Here is a 25737-nt window from a genome sequence, read left to right as displayed (position 1 = left end):
TATATATATATATGTAAAGATGAAATATGAGAAAACAATGGACTGACTACTTATAAGAGGAAAAATACAAGATTTTTTTACTTTGAAATTTAAAAAACACAAGCACCGGAAGTAATTCGTTGGCTTTTCCGGATGTTGCCACTCGTACTGTTGCGTTTTCAATTATACTCTGCAACACTGATTGCCTCTTCCACTTATTCTGAAACCACTTATTTTAGCAAAAAGAAAAACAATCTTACCAGAATCAAATGTTGTGGCATCATTGTAATATCAAGATGGGTTTGCCAGAAGTCTAAAGAAACGTCGATAAAGCTTAAGGGATAGCTTATGTTGCTAACTGCCCCTGTCCATGTTACGGTTCTCCGCTTGCTTCACGACGACCCTGCAGGTAATATTTCAGCTGATGTGAACATGTTTAGTCAGTATACTCAACTGTATGGATTGTTAGGACACGTATCTTTGGCTGGTAAACTATATCAATATAGGAATAACTCCACGTCCCATAGTAGAGCCCATAATTTGGGAAAAACCGTATTCGCTTTCAGCCACCACCGATTTATCAGAACCAGTGTGTATGAAGATGGTGGGAAGCGTAATGGTCAGAATGTCTGTATACAACACTTCACTCAAATCGAGTATAACTGTCTTGTTCTGATCAATTAAATCTGGTGTTTCAGAATTGCCGACTCCATACTTCACTCGTTACAGATTCTGACTTTACTGGTAACATAAATAAATTTAAAAAAAACAGAACGATGAACTCAACATAAAGTAGCTGATCTGCGGGGCACGGGATGCTGCGCATCAGTTTAGATTGAATTATGTATTTCTGGATTATAACTGATTATTATTCTGTCTGTGATTTTGTTCTTCCACAGAAGTCACACAGTAGTGTTATGAGAGCTCTCCTATGTTTATCCTGCACCAACATTGTGTCATAGCAAACTGCTACTTTTGCAGGAAGCTTATCAATGAGAAACTGTAACCCCAAATGTCTTTTTTTTATAGAATGTCCAAACTTGAACGTTTGAATGCTCGTGTGGCCAAATTGTTGACTGAAGCTGTGCAGGAGGTTCTAGAGGTGGTGAAAGAGACCGTGTCAGAGTACCAGGCGAAAACAACCCGGACACAGAGAGAGAATGAGAGTCTGAAGAGGAGACTGCAGGAGCTTCAAGAACAGATAACAAGAGATAGGATAGGTGAGTAACAGGATGAATTTCATGATCATTTAAAACTACAGCTGATATTATTTCATATACATGAAATGTAAATTTTTTTTTTCTGTTTTTTGTTTCACAGCTGCTTCCACTCATTCTCTGTTATCTGAAGAAAAAGAAGAAGGATTTGGGTCTCAAGAGCAGGATTTGGGCCTCAATTTGAGGAATGGCACAGAACCCTCTCCCAAAGTGCTTAATACTGGCCTTGAACCTGAACCTGAACATGAAGTAAAGCTGGAATCAAACCAACAGGAAAGCTATAATAATACTGAACTGCCATCTGAGTGCAACGTAGCACGGGCAACCGAAAATTGCAAAGCACCGCAGGAGGAGGGAGCAAACATTATTAAGGAGGCACCATCAGTCCACACATCACACAGTGCTGACAGGGATGTTAGTGCTGTGACTTCTACTTCAGTGTGCACCTCTCTTCCCAACACACTGGGGGTGAACCTGGCTGTGATCAAAAGAGAGCTAGAAGCAACAGACTGCACATCATCAGAGCAGACGTTGATTCAGCAGTACAGTGGATGTGTGGATTTAAGCTGTAACTCCTCTCGTTTTGGCTCTGTTGAGATACACAGGCCGCAAGTCAGCTCAGAATCTCGCGGACTTCTCTTTGTCCACTCAAACCATGCCATGACAAGGAGGCTTGGACATCCCAAAACAAACAGGGCTGCTTTTGATGGGAGAAAAATCAGGTTGGAGCACATAGGGAGGGAAGAACCTCACGTGTGCGTCGTGTGCGGAAAGTCTTTCAGCAGGATCGGGAACTTGAAGATCCATCAGCGTTGTCACACTGGGGAGAAGCCGTATGGCTGCGTGCAGTGTGGAAGACGTTTCAGTCAGGCAGGAGACCTTAAAAAACACAAGAGGGTCCACACAGGGGAGAAACCATACTACTGCAATCAGTGTGGAAAGAGCTTCAGTCGGGGGGAGAATCTGAAAAGACACCAGAAAATCCACATAGGAGAAATTTTACAGCTACAGCAAGTGTGGAGGGAGCAGCAACGATGATTGTTATGAGTGCACATGAGCACATATACTTTTATGATAATCAGTAAAGGAACACTTTTGCTCTTCAGATTTGATTTAGAAATAGTTTGAAGGTGTTTAATGTATAAATTACAAGATATAAAAAGGCTCTTGTTAAACACTATGGGATTTTAGATAGTTTACAAGCACTTAATGTTGTGATATGACGCAGGTAGTGTTACTTACACAAGTCTTTTGTCCCACTGATAATGTTGAAACAGGGCTATTAAAAGAAACTGTTAAACCAAAGAGACTGAAGCTTTATTGACATTTGTACTCAGATATTAAAATACCCAGTCAGAGACGGCATTACTGTCTAATGTGGTTTTGGCCAATAAGATTTGTTGTTTCTTTTAACCTCAGTCCAACTTGTACCATGATTAACTGTCTAAAAAACCTGGGTCTTTGATGAAGGCCTGATAAAACAGTTACTATACTGAGCATTTGTCTGAAAAATCTTAATTCCACTACTTTTCATTTTTAGTTGTGTGTTAGACAATATTAAAGTGAAACCTTTTACACTAACAGAAGTCATATCGGTGTATTTTTACCACTTAATAGCAGAGTTCCCTGAAATGTGTATTATACCTCACAGCTCTTTCATATTAGATATATAAAGCTGATGACAAATTGGAAACATTTCAAACAAGATCAGCATGATAGCCAGCTAAACTGCCTGATTAGAGTGGCTGATTGATGCTTGTTGTATGCTGAGTATATTAATTGCAGACTTGTTTTGAATGAAAATTAAAAAAAGAAAATGAGAATTTGACTAGAAAGAAATGAATACATTTATTTATTTGCCATTGAAAGTGCTCAGTGTGCCATGTTTTGGGTAAATTGTGTTTCAGTGGACTGGTTATATCAAAATGCTTTTTTAAACACAGGCACTGGTACCATAGCTTATTTAATTAAAATTAATAGACATATCTTGCTACCTTTTATGGATGTGTTCAGATTTCATCTTGTGTTATTTAGGTTGAGCAACACATGCCGACATTGTGAAAGAAGTTGTCACATGCACACACCTGACCTTACACACCACATGTTTGGGATTTTCACAAAAAAACAAACTTTGTCATCTAAACCCACAGCCCAGCTAACAAAAATAGTTCACAAAAGATCATTTTAAGAAGCCACCGCACATCAAATTAAGATACAGAATAAAGAAGATACTCAAGGCACTTTAAACTCATTTAGTCTCCACCATCTGGAGCCAATTACAATTGGCCTTCAAAAGGGATTAACTTGTACTGTTAAGGTTATACTTCAAATACCAATTAAATAAAGCACACATGCAGGCCAACTTTTATTGTACAGAGGAAACAGCTCAGTGATAACAATCATTTTATTTCTAATTCAAGAATTACAAAATAAGCTTATTTATATTACTGTGATGCCATTAAGTGGTAATGAACAGGGACGTGTAAGGTTCAGTATTATTCTGGAACACACCTGTTTCACCTGTTGTCGCAATGTATAACAAAACTGTTTTTGGTGGGTGGACATGCCGGGGGAAGTCCATTAGCAGCCCACTTTGACTGATGTAACTGTTTTTGGAGTAGTTTGAGAAAATACCGAGCCAAATATTGAGCTGCGTTTAAATGAGGGGGGCGTAGGAGTTGTTGACGTGGAACTACCCTCACCTTGGCAACCAGGAAGTGACTAATACACACCCCCCTCCACCCTACACACAGAAGGGAACTGTCTGACACCAAAAAGGTGAGTAAACAAGAACCATGTGGGGATGAGAATTGTCTCAATAAAATAGGGGTGTTATGGAGAAACACAACTTTTTGAAATCGTCTGTTTTAGTTAAAGAGGCACATACGGTAACCCGGAAGGTGAGACGTTACCGCCTGAAAAACTATCGTCAAGTTATTAATAATGGCGGCTGCCCTGTCATGTTTTCAACTGCCCATAAACAACAGTAAACAATCCTTTGGGTAAAATTTCCCGACGAGGCGCAGAGACACGGCCTATTAACCACCACAAGAGATGAACTACATTCTGTTAAACATGAAGCAAGTTAATAAAGATAATGTGTATTTATTAACTCGTAATTTTCTGTCAAAGTGGGATGTTAAAATGAGTTCAGGCTTTTTGTTCTGCTTATGCCGCAGGTTCATTTCCGAGCAACCTGAGATGTAGAAATGAAGTTTAATGAAAAGATTGTGTCCTATTTTGAATCTTGCAACTCACCCGTGGATAAAGAAGGCTACCTGTGTAAAAAGGTAAGACACAAGTTTACACATAAGAGTCTGACCTGACCACTTTTTTTTGCAGTTCATAAAAACTTTGAATTAGGGATTGTAAAAAGAAACCTCTTCCAAATGAGATAGCTAAAGTGCTTAACAAATTTATTATCAGTGGTGCTGTAACCATTGTTTTATGTTTCTGTAATGGTTAATTTACCAGCATGTGGGAGCTCTTTTATCAGAATATCTTTAGTGCTAAATATAATTGTTGTTGTCAGAGGTTAATTCACAAATGCGCTGTTTTTAACAAAGCAGACAGCTCATTATTTTTATTATAATTATTATTATTTTGATGGCATCATTTTGGTTGTTTGTTTTTTTCATTCTTGAACAACAAAAAAAGTTGTAGTTGGTGTATGCTATTTTTGATATAATTTTGACTTCTCAGAGAAATGATGAAGCAAAGGACACTCGCTGGAAAAGTAAGAGTCCGAATTGAAGCACTTAATAATACTGGGTGGTTGTTTTGTTTTTGTGACAGGTGGGCTAATAAATTTGTTAAGCTTTGTATATTACTTATTCGTCTTCATACTAATACTGCACTTCAAAATTAACCCACTGTTAGATTAGAGCTACAATGGGAGTTTCAAGACTAAACTCAAAACAAAACAGATTTTTGATTCCAAATCCTGGACCTGCATAAAAAAAAGGCTGTTTCTGTTTTAGTTGTTACATCCACAACCTTATTATTTAACTTCCCTTTTTGCTGGGTATTTCCCAAGTGAGTTGTGTAAGAAACTGTGTAGATGATTGCATTCGGACTCATTAAACCCCAGATGCCAAACTGTCCTCCAGGGTGAAATCAAAACTTCCTACCAGAAGCGCTGGTTTGTACTGAAGGGGAACCTGCTCTTCTACAAAGACCGCCCAGACGATCGAGATCTGATAGGAGTGATTGTTCTGGAGGGCTGCACTGTCCAGTTGTGCGAGTCGGAGGAACAGTTTGCCTTTGCATTAGTGTGGAGTGAGCCGGGTCTGAGAACCTACAAGTTTGCAGCTGAGGACCAGGCAAGCCAGGAGAGCTGGATCAAAGCCCTGCTGTCAGCCAACCACAGCTACCTGTCCCTGCTGGTGATGGACCTGGAGAAGAAGTACAGAGGTGAGAGACAGAAAGGATGAGTGTCGTTTTTATATTTTACTTCTGCAATGAAAGAGAATGAAAGAGAGATCTCTTTGTTCTGAGAGCAGCTGTGGGAGGCGTCACTGTTTACAGATACCACGTACACCATGGTACAATGAACTCAAACAGTATGCTGCCTTGAAAGTTGTCTATTTACATTATTGCAGGATTATTCATATAGATCATCTGCTAATTCCTCTTGTTTCAGGAAAATAACTGAAAAACAGACAAATTAAGCTCCTTGATAGATGCCTAGCTTTTAAGCAATCGTGCAGTATAGATAGATAGATAGATAGATAGATAGATAGATAGATAGATAGATAGATAGATAGATAGATAGATAGATAGATAGATAGATACATAGATAGATAGATAGATAGATAGATAGATACATACATACATACATACATACATACATACATACATACATACATACATACTTTAAAGATACCAAGGGAATTACAGTTGCAGGTTACAAAAATGTACACAACATGAAACTTTGTTACAAATTAATACAAAAGAACCTCGTCCTGATGACAGGCCTTTAAGCTGGTTTTCCCACAGCAGACTTTCACACAGTTTATGACTTATGAAAGAAAGCAGGAAGAGAAACTTTTGTCAAGAAACAGCTCTTAGGCATGTACAAGACAAGATCAGCAAAGAGCCTCCATGTGGGTGCTACAGTCAACACAAACAGGAAGTTTTCTCATGGGACTGTTAACCACTGCAAAACATCTTAAAAAGTCCAGTTCAATGCAAGAAGTATAAAATGTGGCGTGGCTGAAAAAAAAGGCTTCACAGGCCAGATCAGACCCCCCATGGTGAGTTGTTGGAGAAGCTTTTTAAGTCACTAAATCATGGCAGATCACGGCTTGCCTCCAGCTCTAAATCTATTAAGAAGTAAAGGAGCTCAGGCAGTCAGGACTGATGATTTGATCGCTGACCCTGGTCAACGTGTCTTTAATCCCTATTTGTGCTGTCATTAACATGTGACATGGGAGATCCAGCCTCAAGATGTCAGTTCTTAGTGTAGATGTAATCGTACCCAAGACGCATTCAGGTTGCATTCAGATTTTAGACTTTGTATGACCTATTTATTTGCACTGTGTAAAGGAATATGTTGCTTACTCAGCTAATGCCCTCTTCTACTCACACACCAAACTGTGGCTGTGTTTCAAATTGCGCACTAATGCACTTACATTATTAGGAGTGCATAAGTACATTCACACTGACACTATACAAAATGTAGCGCGCTTGATTGAGCGTGGAACGGTGGAAACTTCTCACCTTCGATGGTTGTCATCTTGGCTGTGTAGAGGAAGGGGGAAAACAGATCAAACAATGGTTGATGGTTGGAGTTGATGAATAGCAGAAGAACACTTGCGAACAGTTGTGAAATGCGATCAGTAAATAGGAAGCAGCAGTTTTGGTTTGTGACAACATTGCCCTGTAACATTTTGTGCAATGATCCAGTAAGTACAGAGTGTACACAGTGTACTTCATGTAAGTGTACATAGCAAAAGACTTATATTCTAAAATAATGAAATCCTCTTTTTAATCTCATAATTTGAATCTGAGGTCTGAATACAACTCCCAAGGTAGGACTCCTTCCAAAAATAGATTTCTTATGTAGACTGTCTTATTTCTTCTTTTATTTGGCACACTCCACCGTGTGTGGAAACTTGGAGATAGCTAAACCAGAACCAGGTTTGAATCTACCCTAGCTGTTATAGCACAGCCTTATTACCAGACTTAACTACAGGATTACAGCATTTTCTTGCAGATGATAACAAATTATAATAAATTTTATTTAAAAGTGCCCCTCATACCACTCAAGGTCACTTTAAAAATAATTAAAATGCAGTTAAGAAGAAACAACACAATGAAAATAAACAAAAACAACGAAAAATAAGCTAACATCAAGTTAAAGTAAAGGAGGACACCTGTGGGTAGACCAAGGACAGGCTCCAGTATAAAAAACATGAGGCAATGCAGAAGTGCCAAAAACTGCAGTTTGTCAAGTGTTCACCTGAGGCTGACTCCATGAGTACTGGACATAAAAAACAATTAAAAAAAATAAAAAATAAAACATTTTCAGCGTGTTTACAGCCACAAAATTGACCTCAATCTGAGTAGCTTGTTTCTCTAATGGCTCACACAGCACAGGAGGTGAATTGTTATAAAACTTAGCATTTTAGAAGATATTTTAATTACAGGCTCACCCAATCAGAGGCACAGCTCAGCTGATTGACAGGCGGGCGCCCTATAGCTGCTGCGGTGCTCCTGCGACAGTTTGCCTCAAAACCCTGTTTCAGAAACAGATGGGTGAGGTCATGGTATTCATTATACATTCTGTGGGGTAAACATGCAGTTCAGGGCCAAACTTGTACAATTTTATCAATGACTCTTTGAGCGCCAAAAACAAGAACTTAAATTCACACTTGGTGGTTTAAAAACTCATTCAAAATCTTAAAGCTTTTTGGGCTCATTACCATAAACAAACTTTCCTTTAAGTATGTTAAACCTCTTCTCAGTGTGGTCTGTTTTTTTTCTATGCTTTGTGTAATGGCCATAGTGTCCTGACATGCACATCTCTGAGCCAGTTACACAATTTACCAAAACCCCACTGCTCTGCATAACTCCAGGTGTGCTGTTTTTCACATATTCATGTTGCATGCTGTCTCTGTCTTTGCCCTTATAGATCATTAAAAAGCAGAACATTTCAAAAAATTCCTTACAGGAGCTTTAGCAGTAACACAACTAACATTCCCTGTATATATTTTATTTCATTTTTTTTAAATTATTATTTAAGACACAATTTGGTATTCGAATAGGACGGGGTTTTTTTTATTTGCAAAAAATTAACATATTTAGATACTTCAGGAGATGACTTCTGGTTTATTAAATGTATGTTTAGATGCTACATTGTTATCAGAGCTGTGACTGAGCTTTTGACCTTTTATCAAATCATCTGTAATATATGCAGATGCATCGGTTTTTGCTTGTATCAATGGCTCATTATTATCTCATCGCAAAGGCATAATGTACAGGCCCTTTGTGGCTGTTCAATATTAAAATGAATAACATATATCATGTGAATTGTTTGTTTTGAATCTAGCATCCAAATTCTAAAAGAAATCATACTTAAAGGATGAATTCTGAACAAATCGTTCCCTGATATACCAGATATGGAACAGTATCCTGATTCTACCACAGTAACCCAACCTGTTAATTGAACAACTTTACCGGTCTCAGAATTTGATAATTTTTTTTCCCACTTTGAGAATATATATGTGGCCAAATAATTTGTAAGTATTTTAGGTGTACCGCAACTGTAAGTTCGTCAGACACATCTCTAAAGATTTGAATTTGTTGAAAAAATCTTAATTTTTTTTTTTTCCAGTTAAAATTCAATAACTTCTTTAATTTGTAATACTTAGCTTTACATTTGATTTCAAAAGATGCACCAGACTTCAGTGAAGGTGATTTGACCCAATTTGATGATTTATTATTCGTGTTTGAGTAAGTTTTGGGGTAAAGTTTGCACTCTGGCTCACACCTATGGCAATGATCATAAAATAGGTCATAGTACAGGCCCTGGATGACTTTTGGATTTTCAAAAGGTATGTTCTTGGGAGTCTCTGGGTGTACTACAAATACCACATAATAAACAAAAAATTGGGCTGTGGGCGAAATTACTTGTATTGTGAAAGAGGTCCTTTCACTTCAAACAGAAACAGAATGTTATAGATAAGTGAATGGTTTATCAAGCTGTGATCTTTGTGTTATTTTTGCAGTATCTCCAAGAGGCCAGGAAGGGTGTCCTCTTCTGGGCTTTTCAGAATATGGTCACCTTAACTAAGGTGTTTTGTCTCATCATGTCTTTCTTTTTGTGTCTTCCCTCAGATGCATTAGGCGAGCTCTCAAATGAACAGCTCAAAGCGTTCACCCTGCCCCATTTCAGCACAGCACAGCCTGGATTTCCTTCAGCCTCTTTAAGCAAACAGACCTCCACGCTCCCTTCATATCCAGCACCGGTCGCAGGAGCAGGACTCTACCCCACCTCCAATCAAATGCTAACAGCTCCGACTGTTTCATCCAAAACAGCCAGCAAAAGATCGCCCAAACTGTGGCCCAAGAAGAGCGCTAACGTTGTGCCTGTTAACAACCCCCCTCCACCTTTGGGGGACTGGTCAGGGTTATGTTTCAGCACTAAAGACGAGTTTGGTAAATTGCATGAAGATTTTGGGAAAGAGGTGAAGGAACTAATTGCTGATTGGTTAAAGAAAGGGCGAGGCGGTGAAAATGTTCAGGAAGAAAACTTAATTGATTTTGGATAAACAATGTGACAACACTTGCTGGAAAATCTGTGATGTAAATAAGAATATTACTGTAATTGGGATTTTTATGTTGATGGATGTTTATTTTTGTTTAGGAGTATGCTGTTTTTTTTTTAACTCCATATGCCACACAGTCAATAAATGATATGTAATCTTTCTGACTTTTTCTTGTTGCAGATGATTCCAATGAAGTTAGTCTAGGTGGATGTTTATCTTGGCCAGGATGCATGAGAGGAGAAAATTTTATTGGTCCAAAAAAACAAAAGTAAACTCCACTCCATCTTTCAAGTGTTAGGGACTCTTAGTTATATGAGAGGAAGCCAGCCAAGAGGGGTGACGCGTGTCAGAGCCTGTCAAATTTTAGAAGAGAGCAAAATGGCTGACAAAGAGAATGGGTTGGGAGGGGGCCAGTGCTATTTCAGTCTCTACAGCAGCTGTCTTGTTTTTATGATCTTTGACTGGGCTTGGTCTCTTTCTCTGTCCCACTCTGTCTCTTTCACCTTCAAGCCCCAGCTTTAAAGCTAACTATATCTATTACTCAGGATTCAACCACTTCTTGCTTCTTTGATTATAGCATTCCTTAAATTGAAACACCCAGCATCAGGATGTAGTTGTTGAATTAAATCAACATCAATCAAGAACTTTACAAAAAAAATCATGTACAGACATCTTGAGCCCTTAAAGAGAAACTGGGGCATATTTTACCTCAGGCCTACATATAAGCAACGCCATATGTCAGTCCAACTTGGTGCTAGTTTCAATACATGCCATGGCTGCACAGAGGCCTGATTGATGGCAGTCTTGGGAGCTCATATATGGAGTTTGGTGGGTGGGCCACTGTCCTCCTATTCTAAAGCAACTATACTGGGACGCTTCAGGCACAACCCAAATTAGAGCACCCATGGTGGGAAAGCTGTTTTTTTTTGCCCCATCATCATTTGCCGTTTTCCATCACAGACATCACTTACAGGCTTTGGTTTATCACACATAGAGAGGAAATGCTAAAACATTAGCATCTGCTACAAATGACAATCCTGTTTTATGTTTTCTTACTCTGAAGAAGTGGAAATGGCATTTTGCTGCTACACTAAAGAAAGAGAAAAACAAAGAGTTCAACAATCTACATTTTTTACATCATCGTCATTATTAAAATAATTTCAGGACCTTTTGTTTCCTGTAGCTAATTCATGCTGATTCATTGATTTTTATCCCTTTAAAAAACAGTTTAATGCTACAAATTCCATATTCCTATAAAGTCTCTGTAACTCCCAGTGTTTGTGTTCAGACTGTCTACATTTGTCATTAAAGCATCGTCACTGTATCTCAGAGAGTGGTCGTGTGCCACTTTTGGATCTGGACCAATGATCATCAAGCGACTGCTTTCAAGTTTCATGTCTGAAATAAACTGTGCTTGGCCACTGCTGATCATGTAGTAGCAACTAACCTATCAATTAGACAGGCGATGACTTCTGGATATTTTTACTGCAATTACAAGCTGGCAACTCTAGCAACTAAGGCCTGTTGATTACTGTTAATCCAATATGTGAGTATCAAGTTAGTAGCAACAGCCTGTCATCGCACGCTGGGTTTTGTTCTCTTTGTGTAAATATAAATGAGATCAAAATAACCACATGGGGACCCTTAGTTTAAAAAGAAGACAAAAAAGAAGGGTTTGAGTTGTTGCTGCATTCCTCTCCTATTACTTAGTCCATATTAGTCCACAAAAGGCGCCAAAGTCAGACATGTGTGTTGGCATTGGATTCACCTCATTCCAAGACCCCTGGGACCTATTTTGGAGCACCAGTAAGCCGATCTGCCCAGCCACCTTCTCACTCCTCCCTCTTTCTCTTACTTTCCCCTCAGCTCTGTTTTCCTTCCAAACCTGATGGTGTGGCTAAAGTTAGCACCCCATGGGCTAGTATATAAGACCCCATGGGTGCAATGCATACATGTCAGTCACATCGGCTTTGGCTTAGGCTTCTCTTCTTGACCACCAACAACCCCAAATCTTGAGAGATGGTGAGTGTGGCCATGTTCCTTGGGAGAACGGTGTCTAGGGAGCTGGGACCATCTCTACACTTAGTGGATGAAATCAGAGCATCAGTGGCTCATTTTCAATCTGGACCATCACTAAATGATGCTGAATTGTAATCTCTTGAGCTAAGCCTCAAGCTATGGATTGGTATCCAGTCTCAAATTTTATCTAAGCTTAAAGTTCAGTTGAAAACTTAAACTTTAGAAATCAAAATTAACAAATATTTTGTTCTGTTTTTTTTTTTTTGGCTCATTATTGTTGAAGAACTTATTTGTTGAAAGAAAAAAAAAGTCCCCGGAGACTTCTTGTTTGGAATTCTGGGATTTGTTGCTTTGTTTGGCAAACCTATGGGATGAAATATATTAATATTTGTAATGTCTAATATTTGTATTATTGTGTTATTATAGTTTAATTGTATGATTTTTTTGCTTTTGCCAAGATGCAATTTAAAATATACTAGAAACAAGCCCTGTGGGACGCCTTTTACATCATTTTAGTTTTGATCTCACTGATGACATCCTTTACCATAGGACGATCTAGCAAGGGTCTTAAAAGTCTTGATTTATTTCTAATCAAACTGTTATTTCTGTATATATGTATTTACCTTTTGTAATCTTTTCACAGGCACCCAAGAAGGCCAAGAGGAGGCAGCAGCAGGGTGAGGGTGGATCCTCCAATGTGTTCTCCATGTTTGAGCAGAGCCAGATCCAGGAGTACAAGGAGGTAACATTTTCTTCATCACATCTTTAGCACCCTGAAGTCTACTATAGGTCTGATTTGAGATATTTCATGGTCAAATCAGAAAAGAAGGGGGCATTCTGCATGTTTCATTTGACCTATCCAAAATAACTCCCAGAGGATGTACCCCTGATTAGCTCAGCCACATGACAGCTAAATGTCCTCATCAGCACATCAGGACAGTAAATCCAAGTTGTTCCGACGACAGCAGCTACCTCTCCCCTGAGGTAGCTGAGTAATGCCCTTCACAGACCCTCAACAGACGCTGTGTGACTCCACTGGAATGCTGCCAGACAGCTGGTGGACAGTCATATCAATCAAAGCAGGAGAGGGAAAACCGTGTTAGAAAGGGAAACAGTTTCGTGTACTTTTAGAGAAGAAGGACGGAACAAAATGAAGTTGTGTTGTAATGTTTCAGGATGTGGGAGTTTGCTTAACAACAGAAATGTAGTAATTGCTGTTAGCTTGCTCAAATTACCAGTTGAATGTGTTTTTTGGGGATTCTTGAAGGGGGTAGCTTAGCACTCCCTTTACAGTCCTCAACAGGTGAAGGGAACAGGAGAACATTGGGGACAGGGTCAGAAGATTCAGTCACAAGGGGGGTGGAGGAGGTGACAGGTGTAATCAATACCCTCTCCTTAAATGTAGCAAGGGGCTTGTCTCACATTCCGAGACCATTTTAACACCTTAGAAAGACAAGTGGCCTACCAGCTGCCAGGTCCCCAAAGGTTTCCAATGCCATCTTTGGTTTCACGAGGAGCTACACCCAGCTATGTGAAGAGGGAGAGGTGGAGGACAGCTCTGTATTTACACGTTTATGTTGGCTGGTGTATGATTATCATAAGCAAGTCTTATGACCTAGACTTGTGAGAAATGTGAGCCTCTCTGGTTTCAGTGTTTTATTTTGTTTAGGTTATGTTGATAGCTTGAGGGTCACTGATTGATCCATAAGTGTAAATTTGTGGTTTACCATCTTCTCCTTTTTGTTCTTTGCTGTCCCTGCCAGGCTTTCACAATCATCGACCAGAACAGAGATGGCATCATCAGCAAGGACGACCTTAGGGACGTGCTGGCCACTATGGGCCAACTGAATGTGAAGAATGAGGAGCTTGAGGCCATGGTGAAGGAGGCTAGCGGCCCCATTAACTTCACTGTCTTCCTGACCATGTTCGGCGAGAAGCTGAAGGGTGGGTTGACATTAATACTCTTTAAGCTTCCATTACCTTTCACTTTTTGTCTTTTTTCTTTAAGTTGTTTATATTTTAGTTTTTTATTTCTTTTTATATTATTATTTATAATAATAAGAATAATATTAATAATTATAATAATAATAATACATTTATTTTTTTTTTGCATTCAATAGTAGTTTTGTCTTTGTCGATTGGTAGTTATTTATCCCGTGAAGATGAAGCTAATTGGCAGTTTTTATTCATAGGTGCTGACCCCGAGGACGTTATCGTGAGCGCTTTCAAGGTCCTGGACCCCGAAGGCACTGGTGCCATCAAGAAGGAATTGTAAGGGCTTTAATATCAATCCATCTCTTTGTCAAACACTCTGTATGAAGCTAGATGCTCAGTCTTCTCCATTCTTCCTCTCCAGCCTTGAGGAGCTCCTGACCACCCAGTGCGACAGGTTCACCGCTGAGGAGGTGGGTTGCTGACTCTTTGTCTCGTACATGTCCACCCTCTGTCAGAAACTGGTCAGTTTTAAACCATTTCCCTTTGATCTTATTGTTCACAGATGACCAACCTTTGGGCTGCTTTCCCCCCTGATGTGGCTGGCAATGTGGACTACAAGAACATCTGCTACGTCATCACACACGGAGAGGAAAAGGAGGAGTAAATTCCCTCTTTCAAACTCTCTACCTCCGTTCAAACCCGTTCTGGCTCCATTTTCACGTCCACTTACTCCCTCTTCTTCAATGCCGCCACTTCCTTGCGCACGCTCGCCCCCTTGGCCGACACTTTCACTACAAAAAGACTTGTCTCCTTTATCGAGATCCTCAGTGGGAGGACTGGAGGTTGTGGGGGGTGTTTGTGTGTGAGCAGTACCCACAGGGGAAACATGGGATTATTTTCAATAAAAATAATCTTGTGCCGCTGAAACACTTTCTCCATTTCTGTCCCTGCCTTTTCTTGCTCTTCCTTTCCCTCTGTCGATCATTCTGTCTCTCTGCATTAAGACTAACAGTGCGTGCATCATACCTACATATGGCATGTCAGTCAGCTTAATTCTTGGGTGCTATGGTGCAGGCACGGTCGCTCACTTGAAACAAGTGAGCAGTCTGACCTACGTGGTCTGTTAGTCTCAATCTGACAAAGTGTTTCACAGATTTGTGCCTTTGTTTGTATCATTAGGGTGCACATTGCAAAAGAAAAAGAGCACTTTACTAAAATAGTTTACCTTCTTCTCTTTTGAATCTGTCTCCCTGTCTTCTGAGCAGGTACAAAAGGAAATGTTGCAGTGAGAAATAGGAAAGCATACGCTGCCTTTAAGTCTTGTAAATAGAGAAAGAGATGGTGAAAGACGGTGAGTGGGAGGCAGAGATGAAATAAACAAAAGTGAAACATCTTTGTTTTTTGACTCTTCTTCCTCCCTCTTGCTGCTGTTTCTCTCCTGTGTTTGTGACTGTGCCTGTAACTAATAAAGAAGAACAAATAAAAGCCGCTATATTTCGTATGACGCTGTGTCTGCTGGTTTAAGTGAGGGTGTGGGTGAAGGACAGCCTTATTACCACAAAACAGTGAAGCATCGAGGTTTGAATGGGGACTGAATCCACAAAACTCCAAAATTTAAAGGGTGTAAGTTAAGTTTTGGAAAGAAAAAAATACATATAAAGAAAAGTTCTGTGACAACACAACAAAGTAAAACCCACCCCCTCTTTATTAGTGACAGTAAGAAGCTTGAATGTCTTATCATAAAGAAACCTTCCCCCTCTTAATCCACTATAGGGGAGAGCGGGGTTAGTTGCCACATGGGTTGGTTATCACACTCATTATCTCTCACCACTAGAGGGCGCTGTCTCTCAAGCTGTGGGATGGTACTTTACAGAATTGGGATCAGAGCTCAGCTACGTAGTCCTATCTGGAGTAAGACAGTCGAACTTGAGAAGAGAAGGCTTCTTGTGTTTTTCATGTCAAATTGTAAATATTCAGCTCCTCATTATTTTTTGTCAAGGCTTTTACAGAAATAAAGGGGTATATAATATAATGTATGGGTTTAAAAACAAACATCTCTTACCTTTAAAGAGTGTGAAAGAAAGCTATACTTTAGATGGATATTAGCTAGCTAGCTAGGTGTTAAAGGGTTGCTAGCCTTGATTCTGGTAAGAAATTGGGGTTGGTTGTCTTATATGTTTATGTTATGTAGAAGGCTGGCCTAAAGATGTGTTTCCTGTTTATGTTCCTCGCTAATTTTGTGGTTAGATGCATTAAACTGAGTATTTGTGAACTTGTCGGTACAATTGAACTTTCAAATTCAATTTTTCTTTCTTGCCTTTTTTAAAAAAGATTTTTCCCATTAAAGTAACGTAGTGACAAACAACCCCACAGTGTGCGGCAACCATCCCCCTTCTTACAATGGGATACAAAATGAGAGGGCTACACATTTCAAGCCCACACCTTAAGCTTCAGTTAAATGTAGGAATTAATGTTAGAGGATGTTTTGATGACGAATAATTCACACAAGAGGGAAAAATTGTGACTGCTAACCACGTTCTCCCCTGCCTCATATCGCTCTGCTCAGCTCCTCCAATAAAATCATGGTCCATACATATATGCCAGCTATGGTCACTGTAAACTGTCTGTTCCACTGATCCCAGTTGGACTCAGAGGACACAACACACTGACAACAGAGCTATATGATCCAAAAAATAAAGGTAAAAAGTAGTAACTGGTGAACCACACAGGTGATGTATTGGCTCACGTCTTTGATTGTACATGGGTATTATTTTCATAATTTTGGAGGCGTGTTGTGATCCCTATTAATGCTACACAACTTGGCTTCATTTTGTTTACTTTTTATAAGATTATGTTAGCATGCTATCATATAGCTGCAAACTGTTAGCACTGTTAATGAGATCATGTTAGCTGGTAAATTGTAGTGTATTCTGAATAGCAATGATTCGTTCACTTGTTTTGTAATCAAACTCTGAATCACAGCACATTGGTAGTGCTTTCCAACTGCAGTTGCCCTTGTTTTTCCAACATTCATTTTTATCTATACTTATATGTGTGTATTGAGTACAAATTCCCAGATATGCTGATTCATTTCTTCTTCTTCTTCTTCTTCTTCTTCTTCTTCTTTTTTAAACCAGGCTCATTTTAATAATATAGCAGCTTGTTTTCACTGGAACTCAGTCATTCCTTCAACACACAAGGTTTAGCCAAATAAGGTTTATCTTCTGTCATTTGTATTTTTCCATTCTGCTTTTCCATTTAAATCGTCAGGGTTTGGGTGTTAAAGGTATTAATGTACCACCCCATACAGTATTCAAATCAAGGTAACATCCTTAAATGCAGCAGAGCATACCGTCATTTTACTACAAGTGATAGACTTGTTTCGTTGAAAACTTTTTTTTAACCACTGATTTTTATTTGTGTGGGAGAAGGTCTAATTTGATTTTTTGTTTTTTACAACCAAAAATTAATATGTCTCTGTTAACTGACACCACAAATTACACTTACATGACTGGTGATGTATGTTGCTTCTGTGAAGACTACCAGGAGGGCCCTATTGTTTGGATGTGTATCGGTGTGGCTACTTTTGTTTTTGGCTTTCCTGGAGCTCTTGCTGTACTCTGGGACCTTCTGCAGAAAGGAAGAAAAAGGATCCAAATCACACCTTATGACATATTTTTAATCAATGTTACCATCATAGATGTCCTTTTTTTGCAAGCCAATTTACTGGAGGTGTTTAATTATAAATTCTGGCATATCCTGGGAATTGAGGAATCTCTTACGTTTCTTTACTCACTGAATATGTGCGGGAGACCTTTGTTCTCCACCTTTGTCTGTGTGGACTGTTACTTGGCTGTAGTTCATCCAGTTGTGTATCGGGCAAATAAGAGCCTTACCCCGAGGGTCCTAATAGTTATTGCTCTTTGGTCTGTGACATTTATTTTTGGATATTTATGTTTAAGTCAACGTTACTTACCCAGTAGAATGTATATGGTTTTGATAATTATTTTGACTCTGCCCATATGTACATTTTGTGATACCGCCATCCTTTGGACCCTGAAAAGCTCAAACCCTGCAGGAGGAAGCATTCATCCGATGAAGAAGAAGGTTCTACGGGTCATCATTAACAACGCTGTTGTGACCTTTACTTCCTATCTCCCACCAGTAATTGGTACGCTGGTGAGTGAGTGTCTGAACTTGAATGGAGAACTTTATTATTGTCTTGTTTTAACCCCTGTGTTATGCAGCATGACAGTAGGAAATGCAGTTTCACCAATCCTTCATTTGAGCAACCTGGGAAAACTAGACTGGTTAAAAACTCTGTGTAAGAAATTAACCTCATACATCCTTTAATTTGACATTTCAATTCCAGTTTAAGCTTTCTGAAAGCTACAAAGGGCGTATCATCTAACTACTGAAAACGGAAGTGTTTGTTGTCTAGAATTCAGACATTCATGTCCAATCAGGTGGTTTTTCTTTTTTCTCCTTTTTTTCTTTCATCTTTTTCTTTTTTGTGTGTGTTTGTGTGAAAAAGGTAACAGGGGCCATCATAACAAAATACAAATGTCATAATAATTTAGTGGCCAGTTTAAATGGGAAAGTATACAATTAAAACTTCAGATTATGAACCTGAATCGACTGGTATCAAGTGCATTGCTCATTTTATTTTTTTCATAAGCATTTTCAGATTTTTGTAACTGACATGATATTTTTATGCTGTGTATTAGTATTTACATTATTTGAGCATCTTTTCCCAGGATATTTTGTATAAAAGTCTGCTATTAGGGTTCATAAAGGTTTATGAATATTCTTTTTCTTCTTCTTTTTTTAAACACTTTAATGTGTTTAAATCATGCCTTTTTGGTTCTAAGTAAATATGTTGCAACTTTGTTGATTTAACATTGACTAGAATAAACAAAAAAGGATGTCATCAATTTCTTTTTGCTGCGTTGTTTTAATCAATATCTTAGTAACTTTAAAATTCTATTCTTGAAATGTTCTTTGTTGAGGTGGGTTATCGTTGAACAATGTCTGTGTAATATACTTTTTATGTCATTTTTTGTAACATTTATACAAGTTGTGTACCATAACACCTTTCAAACAATAAAGTGGGAATTTGCATATTTGGGTATGGAAACATTGTTCACATTAGAGAAGACACCTGTTTTAGACAATGTATTCAAATGTCCAAGGACACAGAGACAATATTATGGAATGTATTAGTGAATGTTTAAAAAAACAAAACAAAACATCCATTTAAATTTGTTGGAAAACATTACAATTGCAAATAGACTGTTCCCTTAAGTATAACTTGAATGCAAATCAGTCTAGTGCTCTACGTTTTCTGTTTAATACATTCAAACTGACCCTTCTTTTTTACATTATTATTATTATTATTATTATTATTATTATTATTATTATTATTGTTATTATTATTATTATTATTATTTAGCAGTAGAAATTGTGACTGAAGAAGCTGCATTAGTCGGAGTAGTTTTTGTAGCCATATGTTCTAGAAATGCATTTATTTTCCGCTTTCATTTTTTGATAGACAGTTCAAAAAATCAATGAATCAGTGAATCAAACGATCTCATGACGTTATTACGCAAAACAGGAAATACGGGTATTTACAGGAAACGTTTTGGCCGTCAAAACAAAAGTGCCAACATGTCCCTTCAGAATACTGTTGCTGTCTTTTTAGAATTAATTACATTAGGGAGCACAATTTGTATACAGATGCCAACTAAAACGATAGATATAAATTGGGGATAATTTTATAGCCGTATTTATATGTTTTATCATTTAAAACAAAATCATCTATATATCTCTAACTGTGTGTGTTTTATTTTGAAAAAAATTACAGGAAACGATATATGTGAATTTGTAAATTTGACCCTGTTTATAGTGTAGCAGGGAACCAGTGGGGACAAACCACTGCAACTGTAATACATTTAGGGCCCGGTTCGTCGCCACCAACTCGGAATGGCAGTCTGGTAATGTGGACAGTCGGCTGTGGAGGCCATCGATGCCGCTGTCGTCCTGCCGTGCCTTCGTGAGTTCTGACGGTTCACGTAATATCACCATGGCCTCGGTGATACCCCGCTGCACATCTGTCAGACTCCACGTTGTGGCCACTTTCACCCTGCTCCTGATGTCGGCGACCACTGTGCAGTCCTCTCAAGGCGACAAAGAGCCAGTTTACCGGGACTGTGTGAAGCAGTGTGTTCGAATCAACTGCACCGGGGCTCGGCTCCGTGGCTTTCAGTCCACCCAGCCGCAGTACATGGCGCTGACAGGTGAGTTATCTTTGGTGGTAATGGCAAGTGTTTCCATTAAATGAGTGACCTAGTTAACTTCAGTCTTCCAGTCGAATATTATCGGCAATGGGCGCTTATTAAACAGCTGTTTTCCTCGCGCACTCTGTGACTACGACAACCGCGGACGCTTTCGATGGAAAGTCGCCAGTGAACAGGGTCACCAGTTCATATTACACCAGTGAATTGAGCTAGCTTGCAGGTCAGTCTTTGTTACAGTTCTGACCTTTAAAACTTATGGGTTATTGCGGTGCCAGTTGCTAAAGATGCTGCTTGGATGTGTCTTAATACATTCACTTTGTTTTAACTACTTTATGTCGCTGCTCCCTGTGTATGCAGCTTTATTTACCATTGCTATGTGAGCCAAACCACGGGTTATTTCATCAACCATATGTGATACTGTTATAGAGGCTGAAACAGCCATGCGAGTTGAATGCCGGTTTTTCTAGCTAAACAAGGAGTCACAATGGGCCGATTGTTACTCCACCCACGATTCACCATTAACAGTTGTTTACCAGTGTGTGTGTATTGTGTGAGAAATTTAAAGGTAAAGGCCCCACAAATATATGAGAAGAGTAAAACAGGGATTATTTTGATTTATACCATGGTGATTAACTAATTACGTGGAAACTTGTCAGATAGGAATGGAAAACGCAAACTATACTCAGTGTGATATACTGTGTCATATTTTATTATATGTGTGGAATTTATTTTATTTCAATTCATCTTTTTGAACTCAAAAGTACCGTTTATTTTCTTTCTATTTCTTCCTCTGTACCCTTCCTAAATCCTTTAATGTCTAAAGCTTCTTGGTATAACCCTCGTTCTGAAAGGGACATGGTCACACATCACAGTTTACCAAAGCAGGATTAGTACATCTTCATATGTCTTAGTTTGTTTGAACATGGCACCTTTTCATAGTAACCGCTTTAAGTGTCCGTTACACTGAGAAAAACAGCACCTTTACTGAAGAATAATTCCGGTTTTATTCAGAAAACTAAAGTGGTCCTAGAGGTTTACTGTTGAATATTTGCTTGACAGGGATCTGCACTTTACACTCCGTGGCCTGTTTGAAGCTTCTCTCTGTTTCTACCTGTGTCTCAGGTTGGACATGCCGAGATGACTGTCGCTATGAATGCATGTGGACCACCGTGGGCCTTTACCTAGCTGAGGGGTACAGGATCCCACAGTTCCACGGCAAGGTAAGTGTTTCTGGCAGAGGCCAGTATTTATTTAACACTGAGCTCTAGCACAAAACTCTGATATAATCAAATAGAAGGTTAATAGAGTTAAGTAACACCCTCAAATCCTCACAGTGGCCATTTGCACGCTTCCTGTGCTTTGAGGAGCCAGCTTCTGCCTTGGCGTCTCTACTAAATGGCCTGGCATGCCTTCTCATGCTGCTGCGCTATCGGAGCACGGTGCCACGCCAGAGCCCCATGTACCACACCATTAACGCCTTCTCACTGGTGAGTCACATCCTTCACATTTCCAGGTAAAATAAATTCAAAAGACTTCATCCCCAGTTTTTTTCATATGTAAATAAAAATATGCTCATGTTTCTTCAGGTATCTCTCAATGCCTGGTTTTGGTCCACAGTGTTTCACACCCGGGACACGTATCTTACAGAGGTAAAGGATACTGACTGCTTGGTTATATGCGTCAAGCAATTTGTTAACTTGATGGGCTTATATGTGACTAACCTGTTGGCAAAAAAGAGTTCAGTCTCAGTAGATATAAAACAAAACACCAGTTCATGATATGGTTCCAGCTGCTCGCTGGTTGTATGGAATGATGGAAAGTGCCATTTTCACTTTGTTTTCATACCAAAGAACCAAACCACACGCTCACTGAGGTTAAAACCAACTGGTCCTATAAAAGCAGCCAGTTTGGATATAAAAAAAAAACATTTGGTGCAGCGTTAACCGTAATCTGAGCGCAAAAACATCTTTTCTGCTGCCAGAAAACCCGCTAAGAAGGGGAACAGTGTTTTTCTCTTTTACCAGCTAATGAGCTTAGCCACTCAGGAGCATCCTAATGCCATTACTGTCCAGCTCTTCAGCCGTGTGTGCTAATATGTCTGACAATAGAAACAGGCTCATCGCTTCTGTTGTCATTTAACTTGTTCTTGTTTGTGTGTGTGCTGTCTTTGTCTGTCAGAAAATGGACTATTTTTGTGCAACAGCAGTCATTCTGTACTCAATCTACCTATGCTGTGTCAGGTGAGCTTAAGACGCACATCACAAATCATGTTTTCATGTCTCATGACATTTTGTTAATATGATCTTTGAACTGATTTCCTAAATAAAGTTTTCTGGAACTTGAAAAATTAGCACTCAGATTTTGATATGATATCACCAATGTGTGTATGTAGAGATGTCATATTTTTTAATTCTGCCCCCTCTCTTGATCAGAACTCTGGGACTGAGGAGACCTGGGGTGTCCAGCATGGTGGGAGCCCTGCTTATCATGGCCTTTACCTCACATGTGTCCTATTTAACTTTTGTTAGTTTTGACTATGGCTACAACATGGCTGCTAACTGCACTACAGGTAAGGAAAAGGTTTTTTTTTTCTTTTTTTTTAATTAAGTCCCATATATATTTGGTTTCAAAGTTTGACATTTCACTACATTTTACTTTTGTAACAACCATCTTGATTACCTTGTGACTTTAGTTTTACAGTATTCATATTCACATGTTTTTTCTAATCTTTTTTCTTTAATCTTTTCTGAAGGCATGGTGAACCTCCTCTGGTGGCTGTGTTGGTGCTGGCAGAACCGGCGGACCCTCCCATACTGGTGGAAATGCGGCCTGGTGGTGCTGCTGCTTCACGGTCTGGCCTTGCTGGAGCTTCTGGACTTCCCGCCGCTGCTCTGGATCCTGGACGCTCATGCTGTGTGGCACATCAGCACTATTCCTGTGCACTTTCTCTTCTACAGGTTTGTATACTCACCTTTTCCATCTTTGACTCAGAGCCCTCCTGAAGTGGAACTCTTGAGGCTGCTGTTTCTCAAAGAGAAAGAGAAATCATGTTTCTGTTTGATAAATGACCCTGACTTCTTTCTCCTTCTAGTTTCCTGATAGACGACAGCCTCTATCTGCTAAACACAGAGAAGATGGGTGTCAAAGTGGAGTAGGAAGAACTCCCCAACTTTTCACCGCGCCCACTCCCTTGCACCTCTCCAATCAGGGCAGTGTCCAAGTGGCCCATGCCAGATGACATGCATGAAGACACATGACTTCCATCAAAACAGACTTTGCTTCAGTTGTTTTTATTGTATTTATTTTAGGCGAGATGGGAGTTGTTTTTCAATACTTTACTCCAACAGTTGATGTTTCTTCAATTTCACCTTGCCTTGTGTTGACGGTTCTCTCACCATCCATCGTTACTACAGAGCATGATGAGGGAAAAGTTTTGTTTCCAGATTCCTCTGACTTTGAAATTTTAATTACTCTTGAAAATTAATCCCCCAAACCCATAAAAACTCCCCTTAACACACTTTTAGAAGTCCAGCATAAATGGCAGTTTGCTGCAGCCGACAGTAGATGGCACCAGTTCCTCCACCAGGCTGTCATAAACCCTCTGTGTGTGCTGGGGTCAATCTGAGCCAAAAGTGGACCGTTGGGTGCAGGAAAGTGGCCCTCATGAATGGGGCTGGATTGTTCTAGAGGGAGGGGGAAGGGGGGTTACGTTTGGATGCAGTTCTTGCTGACTTTGGTGTTTTGTTTATTTCTTTTCTCCCATCACACCTTTTCTTTTTGTGCCTGTGTTTCAACCACTGCTTTTGTTCCTTCTTGGTTGTCATTTTTATCAGCTGCCTCGGCTGTTTTAATTTTGTCATTTGTGACCAATTTGTGCTTTATGGTGTTTACAGTTTTACTTTGATTACTTGATTTTGACAGGGTTGGGCGATGCCTGATGATCAAAAATGGAAGTTTTTTTTAAATCACCTGGATTGCCTTCAAATATGAGAAACAGGAGGAAAAGATTGCAGTTGGGAATAAGCTGTGACAGGGAGCTGCAGTCTGCAGGGCTTTTGAAAGCTTCTTATTTGTTGTGGATGAATTTTCGGATGATAATAGACGCACATTTTTGTTTTGTTTAACTTTCTTGCAGTAATGTTTCCTGACACACACTACCAGCTGCCCCAATATTTAACAGACTCGAGATCCCTCCATGTATGCCTTACACACTGAATCATAACATGCATGTTGTTGGTTTTTTGTATCAAACAAACGAGTACAATCAAACTCCTCCATGTAAGTATCCATCCCAGAGCCATCGCTCCGTATGTGCACTTTACAGCTGTGTGTGTGTGTGTGTGTGTGTCAACATTTAAATGCACATGTTATATAAACCTGTCTTCCCACACCTTTGTACCTCTACAGGAATTTGAACAAAGACCAGTGTGTGTGTGTGTGTGTGTACACATTGCCTTCTTGACTGAACATTGTTTCGTTTTTTTGCCAGTGTAAACTGAACCACTGTGTGTGTGTATCTGTGAAACAGATAGGGGGGGCTAGATTGTGCTGGTTTACCCTTTTGTAAAATGAGGCGCGTATGAGCATGCATGGTAACAGCATATGTGAGCCGGAGATTTACAGCGTGGATGTGCGGGAGACTATGGACAGCCTGTGATAGGCGTGACAAAAGACAGGTAGAGCTCAGAATATTCCTGAATCCACAGCAAAATTCAAACAGTATGAAAGCTTTTTGATACCATGAATTTTAAAAACTGTATCAACAATCATTAAAGCAAATGTAGGTAGATGAATTAATTATTTATAATCATAAAGTTGTGTGAGATGCCAAATTTTTTTAAAAATGTACACAACTTTTACTGCGTTTGAATTAAAGACCAAAAACATGACCTGTAATTTATTTCACACATGAGGAGCTGTGTAAATTATTTCGCTGGTATTTTTTTATAAGGTGGACAGTTCCTGAGAAATGCCTGTAAGGAAAACTTCAGTTGCTCTGTTAATCATTGGTCTCATTTCCTCCTTCCTTACTGACAACCACATCTCACTCATCTGCTGCCCCCTGCCTGCTGCCCTGTGCACCACCCCCTTCACCCTACTCAGTGCACTTTCCTTCACTGCACAATCTATATTTGACCAAAAAAGGGAAAGAGTAAAAACAAATAAAAGTTTTCTTTATTGATAAGGACTTAGACTTGTTGTGTATATTATTCTGTGTTGGTTTCACTTTTATACTTCTCTGTTCTAATGGTCCTCAAAATAAAAAATATTTAGGGAAAAAATATTCTGTGCATACTGTACAACAAGTGATCCTATAAAGCAGGGGTGGCCAACCAGTCAAAGACCAAGAGCCACAAAAATGACTGTGGTACTATGAAGAGCTGCATCACGCACAGGGTCTTACAAAAACACTTCCTGTCACACATATAAAAAAATAACATATAATGAAAATCAATACATTTCCAATTTTCAAAGCAAGGTTTATTGTGTTTTTAAGTGTATTTAAATTCGTACTGGAGA

The 25737-nt window shown here is 39.2% G+C and overlaps 4 protein-coding genes across 5 annotated transcripts; all 4 read left to right on the top strand.

Moving 5' to 3' along the window:
• The first annotated feature begins 124 nt into the window (after positions 1-124).
• On the top strand, positions 125-2359 carry LOC141785134 (uncharacterized). The gene is made up of 3 exons (XM_074663287.1): positions 125-388; positions 1009-1199; positions 1300-2359. The coding sequence occupies exons 2-3, from the start codon at positions 1010-1012 to the stop codon at positions 2232-2234; spliced, it is 1125 nt and encodes a 374-aa protein (XP_074519388.1). The 5' UTR covers positions 125-388; position 1009; the 3' UTR covers positions 2235-2359.
• Positions 2360-3892: 1533 nt separating this feature from the next.
• LOC141785191 (sesquipedalian-1-like) lies at positions 3893-10077 on the top strand. Of its 2 annotated transcripts, XM_074663354.1 has the most exons (5): positions 3893-3974; positions 4376-4486; positions 4899-4932; positions 5306-5609; positions 9537-10077. In XM_074663354.1, the coding sequence occupies exons 2-5, from the start codon at positions 4416-4418 to the stop codon at positions 9968-9970; spliced, it is 843 nt and encodes a 280-aa protein (XP_074519455.1). In that variant the 5' UTR covers positions 3893-3974; positions 4376-4415; the 3' UTR covers positions 9971-10077. The 2 variants fall into 2 exon arrangements, with proteins under 2 accessions (XP_074519455.1, XP_074519457.1); XM_074663356.1 differs by lacking the exon at positions 4899-4932.
• Positions 10078-12575: 2498 nt separating this feature from the next.
• On the top strand, positions 12576-15404 carry mylpfb (myosin light chain, phosphorylatable, fast skeletal muscle b). The gene is made up of 5 exons (XM_074663045.1): positions 12576-12728; positions 13750-13930; positions 14179-14257; positions 14343-14391; positions 14484-15404. The coding sequence occupies exons 1-5, from the start codon at positions 12600-12602 to the stop codon at positions 14583-14585; spliced, it is 540 nt and encodes a 179-aa protein (XP_074519146.1). The 5' UTR covers positions 12576-12599; the 3' UTR covers positions 14586-15404.
• A 4367-nt stretch (positions 15405-19771) lies between these two features.
• On the top strand, positions 19772-25380 carry pgap3 (post-GPI attachment to proteins phospholipase 3). Its single transcript, XM_074664116.1, has 8 exons — positions 19772-20217; positions 21340-21437; positions 21552-21704; positions 21804-21866; positions 22396-22457; positions 22650-22786; positions 22970-23174; positions 23309-25380. The coding sequence occupies exons 1-8, from the start codon at positions 19947-19949 to the stop codon at positions 23370-23372; spliced, it is 1053 nt and encodes a 350-aa protein (XP_074520217.1). The 5' UTR covers positions 19772-19946; the 3' UTR covers positions 23373-25380.
• Positions 25381-25737: the final 357 nt, after the last annotated feature.

Source organism: Halichoeres trimaculatus, unplaced genomic scaffold (genome assembly GCF_033239565.1).
Source record: "Halichoeres trimaculatus isolate MK-OKI-2021-1 unplaced genomic scaffold, fHalTri1.1 fHalTri1_scaffold_23, whole genome shotgun sequence".
Classification (NCBI taxonomy): Eukaryota; Metazoa; Chordata; class Actinopteri; order Labriformes; family Labridae; genus Halichoeres; species Halichoeres trimaculatus.
This window is presented reverse-complemented; position numbering and strand designations above follow the sequence as displayed.

Bases quoted from the DNA above. Each gene is read 5' to 3' on its own strand.
- LOC141785134 (XM_074663287.1), top strand. From the start codon at position 1,010: ATGTCCAAACTTGAACGTTTGAATGCTCGTGTGGCCAAATTGTTGACT. The intron at 1,200-1,299 runs GTGAGTAACAGG...TTTGTTTCACAG, and splicing joins GATAACAAGAGATAGGATAG to CTGCTTCCACTCATTCTCTG.
- LOC141785191 (XM_074663354.1), top strand. From the start codon at position 4,416: ATGAAAAGATTGTGTCCTATTTTGAATCTTGCAACTCACCCGTGGATA. The intron at 4,487-4,898 runs GTAAGACACAAG...TTGACTTCTCAG, and splicing joins AAGGCTACCTGTGTAAAAAG to AGAAATGATGAAGCAAAGGA. The intron at 5,610-9,536 runs GTGAGAGACAGA...GTCTTCCCTCAG, and splicing joins CCTGGAGAAGAAGTACAGAG to ATGCATTAGGCGAGCTCTCA.
- pgap3 (XM_074664116.1), top strand. From the start codon at position 19,947: ATGCCGCTGTCGTCCTGCCGTGCCTTCGTGAGTTCTGACGGTTCACGT. The intron at 20,218-21,339 runs GTGAGTTATCTT...CCTGTGTCTCAG, and splicing joins GCAGTACATGGCGCTGACAG to GTTGGACATGCCGAGATGAC. The intron at 22,458-22,649 runs GTGAGCTTAAGA...TCTCTTGATCAG, and splicing joins ATCTACCTATGCTGTGTCAG to AACTCTGGGACTGAGGAGAC.
- mylpfb (XM_074663045.1), top strand. From the start codon at position 12,600: ATGTATTTACCTTTTGTAATCTTTTCACAGGCACCCAAGAAGGCCAAG. The intron at 12,729-13,749 runs GTAACATTTTCT...TGTCCCTGCCAG, and splicing joins AGATCCAGGAGTACAAGGAG to GCTTTCACAATCATCGACCA. The intron at 14,392-14,483 runs GTGGGTTGCTGA...TATTGTTCACAG, and splicing joins ACAGGTTCACCGCTGAGGAG to ATGACCAACCTTTGGGCTGC.